Below are 12,987 nucleotides of genomic sequence, written 5' to 3' on the forward strand. Positions count from 1 at the left end.
TGGAGCAGGCTCGATGGGCCGAATGGCTGACTTCTGCTCCTATATCTTATGGTCTAGACTCGTTAAAATTTCTTAAATTAAACTTAGAATATTAAATGATTTTTATTTACTTATGCCAGATATCTAACAGCACAATTTTTTCTGTGTTAAATAAAAAGTAACAAAGATGCTTTCATTTTGTCATTATTATTTCGACAAATCAAAAAACTTTTTTAAAAAAATTAAATTCTTATTCTTACTAGTCCCAAACCACTAATGTGATTGTTAATAGCCACTCTTTTGAGACTAATTAATGTGAGATTTTCTGCCTACTACACCTCACAAATAGTCTGTCAATCATGGGCAATTTTAAGATTTGAAAATGCAGTAGATTCCGGTTAATTGGAACCATCGGGATCAGTACATTTTGGCCCAATTAGCAGTTGCCCCAAATAGCCCAAGTTTCATGGAAATACTTTAAAAAGGTATAAAAAAAAGACAAGTTACTATTTGATTAATAAATTATATATTTAAATAAAATACAGAACAAATGAGAATGTTATCAATAGTATTACGGTACTATAAAACTGAATTATTTCTTAGTATTTATCAACAGAGGAATTCATTCAAGTGTACGCTGCATTTTTTTTTATTTATTGTGTAACCCTCAGGTCCTATTGGTTGCATAAGTCTAGGGAAGACAATCTTTGGCCTCACCAAATGTGTGAAATTGAGGTACAAAATCCCCCTGTGGATGCTGCGTGATTTGTTACCCTGTTATAAATCATACCCATTTTAATGGAACAGTCTAATATACACAAGTTGGATCTCATGGTTTCCCTTTCACCGATCCTCCATTGAGTTCTCCAGGCTTCGTCGACTCCCGGCCCCACTCCTTTCAGGTGTCTACGACCTCTTCTTTCTGGCATCTTCTCTCTGTATCTCCATTCGAACAAAAGACCCAGGTCACACAGCACGAAAACACGCTGCCCTCATTGGACAGCTCACATTCCTAAGCATCCGTTATCTCTAACCATAACCCAAACAATATTCTACAGTAAGACCATTACATTAGCAGTGAAACCTTTCCGAGGGTGTTAAAACTGTAAATGAACAAAATCATCACAGACACCTACTGAAGATGATGGACTGCCTTCATACAATGCTTTCGATGATTGCATCCTCCAAATCATCATTTGCACTGTAACATTCAAGATAATTTTGATACCTTTAAATTCTTTGTAGTCCCGAACTTGTTCAAGTAGTGAAATTGTTTCATTTTCACTCCCAACAGTTTCTGGAATCTCCAAGCCTTGTGCTTGAAACTGCAGTGAGCAAGACAGTTCTGAAATGTCTTGCTGCTTATTTCTGGCCACTATCAATAACAAAAATCGCTGCTTTTTGAATACAACACACGCAACTTATGCTGTTTAAAAACTTTGCTCTAAGCACAGTGTACAACCTAGTTAGAAACTGGCAATGGTCTGTCCCAATTAACCAGAATCCTTTGTACTGTGTGTCCTTTGACTTGTAGGTAAGAGGTAATTATTTATTTATCTTCACATTTTTTCTCCAATTCTTGTTAGTGTCTGGCAAAATTGGTTAAGTTATTTCAGAAAAATACTTTGGGCAATAAGATGGAACAACTTAAAGACTGAAAGGCTTGAGCATGTACATATTAAGAAAGAGGATTTTGGAAAGCATCAAGTTAGATAAGTCACTGGGACCGGATGAAGTGTACACTAGGCTACTGTAAGAGGTGACGGAAGAGATTGCTGAGCCTCTGGCGATGATCTTTGCATCATCAATGGGGACGGGAGAGGTTCTGGAGGATTGGAGGGTTGTGGATATTGTTCCCTTATTCAAGAAAAGGAGTAGAGATAGTGCAGGAAATTATAAACCAGTGAGTCTTATTTCAGTGGGTGGTAAGTCGATGGAGAAGATCCTGAGAGGCAGGATTTATGGACATTTGGAGAGGCATAATATGATTAGGAATAGTCATCGTGGCTTTATGAAAGGCAGTTCCTGCCTTACGAGCCTGAATGAATTTTTTGAGGATGTGACTAAATGCCATAGATATAGTGTGTATGGATTTCAGCAAGGCATTTGATAAGGTACCCCATGCAAGGCTTATTGAGAAAGTAAGGAGGCATGGGATCCAAGGGGTCATTGCTTTGTGGATCCAGAACTGGCTTGCCCACAGAAGGCAAAGAGTGATTGTAGATGGGTCATATTCTGTATGGAGGTTGGTTACCAGTGGTGTGTCTCAGGGATCTGTTCTGGGACCCCTAATCTTTGTGATTTTTATAAATGACCTGGATGAAGAAGTGGAGGAATGGGTTAGTAAATTTGCAAAGGTTGGGTGTGTTGTGGATAGTGTAGAGGGCTGTCAGAGGTTACAGTGGGACACTGATAGGATGCAAAATTGGGCTGAGAAGTGGCAGATGGAGTTCAACCCAGTGTGAGGTGGTTCATTTTGGTAGGTCAAATATGATGACAGAATATCCCCCGGGATCAATAAAGTATGTATTAATGGTAAGACTCTTGGCAGTGTGGAGGATCAGAGAGATCTTGGGGTCTGAGTCCATAGGACACTCAAAGCTGCTGCGCGGGTCAACTCTGTGGTTAAGAAAGCATACGGTGCATTGGCCTTCCATCAATCGTGGGATTGAGTTTAGGAGCCAAGATGTAATGTTGCAGCTACATAGGACGCTGGTCAGACCCCACTTGGAGTACTGTGCTCAGTTCTGGTCGCCTCATTACAGGAAAGATGTGGAAACTATAGAAAGGGTGCAGAGGAGATTTACAAGGATGTTGCCTGGATAGGTTGAGTGAACTTGGCCTTTTTTCCTTGGAGTGACGGAGGATGAGAGGTAACCTGATAGAGGTGTACAAGATGATGAGAGGCATTGATCATGTGGATAGTCAGAGGCTTTTTCCCAGGGTTGAAATGGCTAGCATGAGAGGCACAGTTTTAAGGTGTTTGGAAGTAGGTACAGAGGAGATATCAGGTGTAAGTTTTTTACGCGGAGGGTGGTGAGTGCGTGGAATGGGCTGCCGGCGACAGTGGTGGAGGCGGATACGATAGGGTCTTTTATGAGACTCCTGGATAAATACGTGGAGCTTAGAAAAATAGAGGGCTATGGGTAACCCTAGGTAATTTCTAAGGTAAGGATATGTTCGGCACAGCTTTGTGGGCTGAAGGGCCTGTATTGTGCTGTAGGTTTTCTACGTTCTTTGTTTCTACTCCACGAGCTCACATAAATGGACAACAAAATCATTGGTAGATTTGCGCTGATTTAAAATCTGTTTTATTTCCACCCCTGCCACTTATTTGATAGGTTATGGCTGGCCTTGACTTTCCTTTCAAGGAAGTAGTCAACATTGCTTTGTGAGAGGCTAAATTGTGCCTTTTGGCTGTGAGGATTTGGAATTGGAAACTTGGTGGGGTGATTTAAGGTTATTACAGTAACTTGATTGTAAGTTTTTAAATATACAAGGCACAAGGGGAACAATGTTCAGACTGAAAATGATACTTTGGGGTGCTATTGGTCTTACTGTATGATCAGTATAATTAGGGTTTGGACAAAGAAGGGGGAAACTCTATTTCAGAAACTTGCATGTTTGAAGTTTTGTGGAAGTTTGTAATGTCAGGTTCTTGATTGTAGCTTTTACAATATTAAGTCCTCTGTTGTTAAAAACAGAAGAACATAATGTTGCACTTTTCTGTTTTATTTTCAACCTCAGTCGATAATCACCCTTTTAAACTGTCCATATCTCTTCGTGGCCACTTACTATCTTGGTGAAACTTCACCAAGCTTTTATCTTGTCAGCAGATTTGGATACATCACTTACCTAAATAATTGATTGTAATTAGCTTAGATCCATGCATTAACCCATGCAGTATCCCACCTGTGATAGTGTGCTAACCCAAAAGTGGCTCACTTGTTGGCTGTAGGGTAAATCAATTCACAGTAATGCATTCAGTTCTCTCCCATCACAGTATATTTTGTGCGATATAGACTTGGGTGGAACTTCATGGATACATCATCTGATTCCAGAGTAATGGCAAGAGAAATCTGGGACTTTTACTGATTGTAGATCCTCCTTATGCTATTCATCCTTTTCTTTTTAGCAATCTTTGGAGTTCCAACCTCTTCAAGACACAATGCAAATATTACTGTTACTTCTCTAAGTGATGTGGTTGGGCATCTGGCTTGCTCATTATTCTGAATGTCCAATAGATTCTAGAGTGCAACTGAAGTGTATGGTTGGAGACAAAATCAGAGTGCTTGTATAATTCCCACTCCCTTGAACTTGCTGTGGTTACTAGTATATCTATTACACCACTGTATAATTGTAAAAATATTGAAATACAAGTACATTTGGGTATTAATAGGAGTCACAACTAATAACCCAGGAAGTTGCTGCTCTGGCACTGCTGAAATCTCAGGGGTGTTAAACTACTGGAATTTTACTCTTTTTGAAATATGATCATTTTGCCAGTGTGGAAAAAGCTACTAATTAGTAACATTATTGTAAATTTGCTAATAACTTGTTACATTGTACAGTACTGATCTCAAATAGCCTGACTGTTAGTTGATTCCTTGATAGACTGGAACAAGAAAATATCTTGAATGCATTCGGAGAACTTGTCCAACATTCTTGCTGCAATTTTAATCTTTCTAGCCTACATGAGGATTAAGTTTCTTCATGCGGATGTTCTGTTCACATCAATATTCTGAATAGTTCTCTGCTGGATACTGTGTTTAGGTTTCTACATCTAAGCTTGGATCTTTGTAAACTGTTTTCATATGATATAATTTGCTTTTTCTTGTAACTACTAAATGTACTGAAAAGATCCTATTCCAATATAGAAATTCAATTTCAGTTACATCAAACTGACTTTTACTGGTACTAACAGCATGTTTTGCAGATGTTGCTTGCATTCTGACGCAGTGTTGTAACATTTTTTTTTGCTTTTTACGTGTCCATTCTTGACTCGCAGTGCTTTCCTTAACCAATATGTTACTCGATTACATTTTCTTGACATTCCTTGCTGAATTAATCTTCTATTCTCCAGACCTCACAAACTACATTTAATGGTTCCCCCTTTATCAACCTCATTTGTTACATCCTCAAAGAACCCTAATAACTTTTTCAAACGTTATTTGACTTTCATAATACAAATACATTCAATATGTTATGCTCTGTTATTTTTTTTTCTTTAAGGTCCTCTAGGTTGACTTCTAGGATGAAGGTTTATGGGAGCGGGGGGGAGCAGATTGTGCCTTAACTCACTGGAGTTTAGAGTGAGATTCTTAGAATCTATCCTTTTAAGCTCCATCAGAATCTCGTTGAAATGTATATGATTCTAATTGGGCTTGAAAATTTAGATTCTCAGATTTTTCTTTTTCTTGCTAGGAAATCCAGAACTAGAATAAGTGGTTATACTTTTAAGGTCAAGAGCAGCAGTTACTTCCCAGGGTCATGAATCTTTGCAATTCAGTATCCAGAGAGTTGTGAAGCCTGAAGTATTGAAATGTTCAAGGTTAGGGTGGTCTTTAAACTTTTCCATGGGGACAACAAAAGTTATTAAGAAATAGGCAGGGAGTACAAATTGAGGTCAAGACCTGATCAGCCATGATCTTATCCAATGATGGAGCAAGCTCAAAGGGCCACATGACCCAATCTTATGTTTTGTTCTCGGCTGCTACATCGGTATTGAGGGTCTGGGACATAGAGATGAGATGTTTAATTAGTTCCTCTTTATATTGGCCATGTTGTTTTGAAAGGTCTCTGGATTTGAAGAATAGTAAATAAATTCTAATCTGGTGCATATTTTACTCTTAACTAAAATCATACCTGGGAATATTTGTTCTGGAATCAAGTAAACTTGATTGTGGGGTTTCTGTGTAGGTTTGATGGCATGATTACTGATAAAAGTCACTAAACTTTAAGAAACTCTAAAGGGATGAAAGTGGAAAGGTAATAACTAAGTGGTCAATATTGCCCTAGACTGTCAGATTGTAACCTCTGCATATCATCAATCCCCTACACTAATCTCCTCTGTCATCATCTTTAACATTACTCAGGATCAAGGATGACTCATTCCATTCCAGTTTTGTGGGCCCTGAGGTGACTTATTTTGCTACAGGTAGTGCACTGTGTAGACCTTGAGATTATCATTGCTATTCTAAATGTTGCTTCTACACTTTGAATAATCATAGGCCATAAATTCCATAGATCTGATAGAGATTTTGGATTTTTATTCAAGGGAATTTTGAGAACATCCTTGGATACCTCTGTCTGCCTGGTAATCTATTCCTGTGACAAATCTCAGAAAAGTGTATTGGTTTCAGAAGTCTGGTGTTGACCATAGAAATAATGTGGCTTGCTCAAAAGAACTGACTGATTATAAATTGCTCCCTTAAGGTGGGGAATGTTGGGAGAGAATACTGGCATTGTTTATTCTGGCAATGGATTTGGAGAACTTTGCAGAGAAGGTGTTGGTCATATTTCTTTTTGAAATCCCTGTTGTAGATGGTCCAAGTTCCAGGAGGGCAAGGATCACTGTCACCCTTGTCACTGTCACTGTGGATGATGAGTTCAGTGCCAGTTTTGATTAAGGTGTATTGATAGTGATATTTAATTTACTCATTGATAGTTACCCTTGCTGGGATTGCAGCTCAACTACTCAGATTAGTGCAACTTGTTTTGGAGTGGGTTAGGTGCTGGAGAAGGAGTTCCCAACCTTTTTTATGCCATAGGCCATTACAGTTAAGCAAGGGGTCCATGAACCCCAGGTTGGGAACCCCTGCTGAACAGTTTTTCTGTAATTTTGTAGATTATTTCCACCCCAGTAGGAAGATGAAACATCAGAAAGATTGAGAAAAGTGGGGCAATTATTTGACTTTCCTCGTCAGTGAGGTTGATTTTATTTTGTGCTTATTGCGTAGAATCATGGCTTTGTGAAGCAAGCATAAGATGAAGACCAATTTCTGCAGGCAGGCAAATTTGAGGAGTGCAACTTATGATCGACAGTTGAAAGCCTCTGTAAATTTGAAAAAAAGCCAGGTAAAATGTGTGGTATATGCTATTAAAATACCTGTCACACAGTGAGGGGCATGTCCACTGTGCCTCCAGATAGGGGAATGCTTAGTGCATATCAGGGACAATGATTTAATAGTAGGAGATGGTTGGGGAAGTCCCTGTTAAGCTGAAGCTCCTCCTGGATGGGCATTATCAGGTTGTCTTTGAGGCATGAGAAAAGCTGAGTTGTGGGGTCAATAATAATTCCCACATTTGGCTGTTGAATTGAAGCCAAGAGAAAGTAAATAAGTTCGAAGTAAATTTATTATCCAGCTATGTATGTGTCTCATGGAAGAAGGTCACTGACTTGAAACAGTCACTGTACAATTTGTAAGGATGCCTTCTGACCTGATTTCTGTATCAGCATTTCTATTTTGCTTCAGTTTGTCATCTTTTGAGACCCTGCCCCGTCAAGACGTCACGATTAGATGCTTGTCTTTGATAAGAATACATTACAGCAACATACACAAAATGCTGGAGGAACTTACTAGGTCAGGCAGCCTCCATGGAAATGAACAATCGACATTTCAGGCTGAGACCCTTCAGTTCTGGAAAGGAAGAGGGAAGATACCAGATTAAAAAGGTGGAGGGAGGGGAAGAAGGATAGCTAGAAGGTGATAGGTGAAACCAGGTCAGTGGGAAAGGTAAAGGGCTAGAGATGAAAGAATCTTATAGGAGAGGAGCATGGACTGTGCGAGGAAGGGAAGGAGGAGAGGCACTGGGGGAGTTGATAGGCAGGTGAGAAGAGGTAAAAGGCGAAGAGGGGAGGGAGAGGGAATTTTTTTTTACTGAAAAGGGAACTTGATATTCGTGCCATTAGGTTGGAGGCTACCCAGACGGGATATAAGGTGTTGCTCCTCCACCCTGAGGGTGCTCTCAACAAGAAGCCATGGACCGAAATGTCAGAATAGGAATTACAATGCTGAGTCACCTGTAAGTTCCACTTTTGGTGGATGGAGTGAAGGTGCACAACAAAGCGGTCCCCAATTTATGACAGGTCATCCAATGTAGAGGAGGCTGCATCGGGAGCCCTGAATACAGTAGATGACCCCAGCAAATTCACAGGTGAAATGTTGCCTCACCTGGATGGATTCGGGCTCTGAATGGAAGTGAGAGGAAGTGAATGGGCAGGTGTAGCACATTGGCCGCTTGCAGGGATAAGTGCCATGAGGGAGATTAGTGGGATGGGATGAATGGATAAGGGAATCATGGAGGGGGCAGTCCTGGGGTAAGTGAGAGTGAGTGGGGAGGTAAAGATGTGTTTAGTTGTATGATCCTTTTGGAGATGATGAAAATTGTGGAAAATGATATTATTACAAGACATGGTTTATAGGTTGAACAAATTAACTTCACTTTGCCATGACTTGGCCGTGGGGGTGTGGGGTGGGAGTAGTCTGCAGATCCTGTAAATTGGAAATAAGGACAGAAAATGCTGGAAATCAGGTTAGATGACATCTGTGGAAGGAAGTGAAGTTAACTCTTAAGATTAATTATTTAACAGGGTTTTTTAAACAATAGAGAGTAGCAAAGCTGGTTTAACGTGGGCCTTAAAACGTGGTTATGTTTTATCATGGCGTGCTATTGATTGGTATTTCCTTTGGTGAAGCCCGATTGAGGAGCTGTAGGCACAGGGCTGGAAATACTTTATGGAACCGAGAGTTAGGAATTTGTAGCTTCAGAAATGAATATACGAGGTATTTCTAATTGATGGAATTGCTTTCAAAATGTTTAATTTGTCTTGCGTGGAACGTCATGCTTTCTTTGGTGTCTATCAGTAAATTATACAACGAATCTCACGTGGATAGAATAAAAAAAATTACAAATCTCTCATAAGAGTACGACACTCATGAGTATGAGAAAGTACTCGTTAATTTCACTGGGTTTCACTTCTGGCCGCGCGGCCTGCAGCTCCAGTCGCTTGTTCATTAGTTACTCCTTCCTTTTGTATTTAGTTTGTATTTAGTTGCCGAAAGAATGCCTAAGATACTTTGTTGCATTTCCTCAGTAAACACAAGCCGGTTTAAAAAATTAAGTACTCAAATTTCGTGTGCATTATTTAAAAAAAATATGGGAACGGGATGCATTCTCAGTTGGCGGCCCCGGTCGAATGGGAGCTGCTTTGTAGGACACGGCGCGGTGTGGACAGGCGGGCCTTGCGAGGTCCTGGCCGATGGCTGCAAGTGCGCGCCCAGTGCGCGTCCCCGCTCTTCGGTCTCGGTGTGCTGTCGCGCGGAGAGAGCTCCAGCTGCTTCTCCGCATTTTTTTTCCCGTTTCAACGAAAGTAGAAACTTTTTCCCCCCAGCGCCTGTTTTGTAGCCGCCTTAGAAAATATAATTCAGCTTCCAAGAGAAAGAGGGGAAAATGCCAGCAGCCACCGCCACAAAAGCAACTGAATCCCGATCCTCTTCCGCCGCTGGAGCCGAGGCTGCCGCTGCCGTCGCCGTCGCCGCCGCTGCGGTGAGTCTCCAGGCCGGGCAGGGGCAGGCGGCGCACCCGCAGAATGAGGCACTCAGGCAGGTTCTCAATGTCATCGACAAGAAAGTGCGCAACATGGAGAAGAAGAAGGTAAGACGGGATCCAGGCCTAGTTGTCCCAGTGCAGGAAGCTTCGGCCTTCATTTAAAATGAATGCTCGTTAAATTGGAGCTCCATAATATTACCGCAGCTATCTCAAGATTTTCACGCTTTGTATATTGGATACCTAACTGAACCCCAACCCTCTTCAGATTGAATATTGGTGTAATAGTAGAGGCCTGCTGTAGTTCGAAAGCATTGCTTGAAGTTTAATATAAAGAGCTGCAGCCACTCTAGGCTCGGTGTCTTCTAAGTTTTTTTTCTTGATTAAATGTTTAGAATAAGGAAATATGTTTCTTTTTGTAAATTTGTTAATTCAATTAATTACAATTTTTTGTGAAGACATGGAAGAGATTTAAATAAATTAAACTCCATGCGGGGTCAATTTCAGGAAATATTTTCACACAGCCTGAAAGAAATTTGAAACTTAACACAAAAAAACTGATGAGGTTAGTTCGGTTGAAATTTTCAAACTCAAATTGATAGTTTTAAATTTATCTGATGTTGTAACCAAAGTGGGTAGATGAACTTCTGATGCATATTTGAATGGGGGAATGTTCTCCCATATTGATGGCCACTTCATTCTAAGTGACTGTAGTTATGAGCTCTTAAGATTATATTAAATATAGATTAAGTATAATTACTTGTGACAAACAATCTTCAATTTTTTTGCAGCTGAATTTATCCAGTTATAGAGAGGAGAATCGGGGGTTGGGTGGGGGGGGGGGAAGGTTCTAGTCAAAGACCCTTCATTGTCTTTTTCTCTTTCCACAATACTGCTGATTGTTTACAGCATTTTCTGTATTTTTATTTCATACTATTTGCAGTTTTTGACTGTAATCTATAAATGCTTGTCCACTTCTGAATAAAGCGACAGAAAATTTCATAGCTGCCCTTTTTATATATCTCCCTACTTAAGTTAAGTCTTTGGATGGTAATTTGCTGCATAGAACGCAACTAATGGAACACCATAAACATGAACCATAAATTAGATGTAATCCTTTGGATAACAAAGTTGCTGCATTTAAGACAAAGTGAATTATTTGCAAAATGCCCCGCATGGTAATATTAATTTATTTTTTGATGGCTACAGCACATTAAATAAACATTCCATTAGCTTGGTGAACTAATTTGCATGTTTTTGTATTTGGCTGAGATGATCATGTTATGTGGCCTGTACCATGTGAAGGAGTTGTATGGTTCCTTTTGGAGGAACCATAGAAGTCCTTTTTCAGGACACAATATGGTGCTTCAGAAGTGTTCTCCTGCAGAAGCTATACCTATATTATTGGATGAAAGGAGTGAAAATTGTTTAATCAGTCAGTTTAGGGGTGCGGTGGGGGCAAATACACCTGTGGTTTTCTAACATGGTGCAATAGAGGGAACAATGTATCTGATTTTTTTTTAAAGAATTGCAGTTGAAATCTGATCTGTTTATTCTCCAAATTTCATCTGGCAAACTTTCTTCAGTGGTAAATGATGCAACACCTTCCTGATTCTCAGTTTTAAGGATGTATGAATGCTGAAGGACTTGTCTTGTACCAGTGAAGGTGGCAGCCATGGGTGGTTTGGCATTGATCTATTAAGATTACAGGGAGTTTTGTTTTCAAACTGATCTTACGAATCCAGGTTAAATGATTCAATTCAAATTCATAATGCAAATAGCTTTGATCATTCTCTTGAGTAGATTGAAACAAACATAACTCTTGTTCCGATATACATGATCCATAAAGTATGGTTATTTTGAGGTTGATTTGTATCGCCATTGTAGAAGAAGCTCAACTTAGTCAAAATTTTCAACCCCTGCTTTTTTTGAGGTTTAGAGCTGAAAGATATGGCTGTTATTTTTCCTCATTGAAAATTGCTTAAACTGAAGCATATGAATTATAAATTGTTATTGTTTTCTTCAGCCTTTTTCTTTACTTAAATTTTAGCCATTGCAGTGGAATGAACAATTCTTAATTCAGTGCTGATAGACTTCAACCCATCACTAACAACCATTTATCTTGTGAGCTTGCCTAATCGCTGTCAGGGGGGCTGCTTATGCTAAGAAATATGCTATGCAGAACTTCTTGTCTAGTGTGTGCACATTTTTCACTAAGTTACTGCTACTAATGAGTGCAACCCTGGGCTGATTTTTGCCTTAGGAGTTAAGGTTATAGGAGCTAATCATAATTGAAGTTTTACTGTGTTAGTTAACTTGGCATGGAAATAACTTTCTGATCTAAGGGATTTGCTGTGCTGGCTATTATTGATGACTTCTAGCTATAAAGGGCACTTCTTTAAATTACTTTAAAATTATTTTTCAGTTGACATCTGTTCTTGAAATGGAAATACTTGAATCAACGTATGTAGGGTAGGCAAAATATTTCCTGTATTATTTGCGCAATTGAGTCTTTACTAGTTATAGCCAAAAGAATTATATAAATATAAGAAATGCTTAAGGCAGCATCCAACACAGATGTTTTTTGCTCATTTCATTCTTGCTTCCTTTCTGCTTTCACTTCTTCCCATCGTTTCTGCCCTACCATGTTGTATAATTACTCAGTATGTTGAGAAATGTCAATTATAAGCATTGTCTATCTTGGCAAAGTGTTGATCATTTTAAGGAAGCCAGTGAAATAATCCACAATGCTTATATCAGTTGAACATCTATAATGTGGGCTATTTACAACACATATACCAACACTTCATAACTGTGCATCAAGATTATGCCTTGCTAAGTATGTGCTTACCTTAATTTATAGTGAAGATCCAAAAGAAATACCATGCAATTATTTGAAATTTGTTGATCAATCTCAAATGATAATAGGGCAAAGTAGCTGGTACTGATGGCTGAGCAACAGCAGCAGTACTTGACACCTAGAATTTTATTCAGCTTTGCTGTTTTTGAAGATTGTGACTACCTCAAAAACGGAAGTTTTCATTTTGGTGCGGCAAATGGAATTAATTGAAACTACATGAAACATTGCAAATATTTATTTGATTCTGACTCCTATTATACTTGGAATGTTCTTGGCTTTAATTTGTGTCTTTTAACATTATGCTCAATCTGTGGTGTCTGGTGGCATGAACAATACTTGTTACAAATTGCATTAGCACTAATGCATCCACTGTAATTGATGATTTGAAGTACTGCAGTTCTGGCGGCACTGGAGCTTAGTGCAACCTGGTGATTTGGTAAAGAGAAGCATTTCCTTATTGAGCATAATGAAAACTGGGAAATAAATTTAGTTTGAGCCAAATAAAATTGAGGTATGGGATTGTAGTTGATGGAATCTGGAGCAGAATAAACAAATTATTGGAGAATCTCATTAGGTCAGGCAGCATCTGTGAACAGAAG

The 12,987-nt window shown here is 39.3% G+C and overlaps 1 protein-coding gene across 3 annotated transcripts in view; it reads left to right on the plus strand.

Annotated features, from left to right (window-relative positions):
- caprin1b (cell cycle associated protein 1b) overlaps positions 1-12,987 on the plus strand; it is a 102,459-nt gene that overhangs the window by 20,327 nt on the left and 69,145 nt on the right. For 2 of the 3 annotated variants that reach the window (XM_072272653.1, XM_072272655.1), the window contains exon 1: positions 9,270-9,636. The exons of the other annotated variant lie outside the window; for it this stretch is intronic. In XM_072272653.1, the coding sequence (XP_072128754.1) occupies positions 9,433-9,636 (204 nt within the window). In that variant the 5' untranslated portion in view covers positions 9,270-9,432. Of the gene's footprint in view, positions 1-9,269; positions 9,637-12,987 lie in introns of those variants that run through there. 3 annotated transcript variants of the gene reach the window in all.

This window comes from Mobula birostris, chromosome 11, assembly GCF_030028105.1.
Source record: "Mobula birostris isolate sMobBir1 chromosome 11, sMobBir1.hap1, whole genome shotgun sequence".
In the NCBI taxonomy this organism is placed as follows: Eukaryota; Metazoa; Chordata; class Chondrichthyes; order Myliobatiformes; family Myliobatidae; genus Mobula; species Mobula birostris.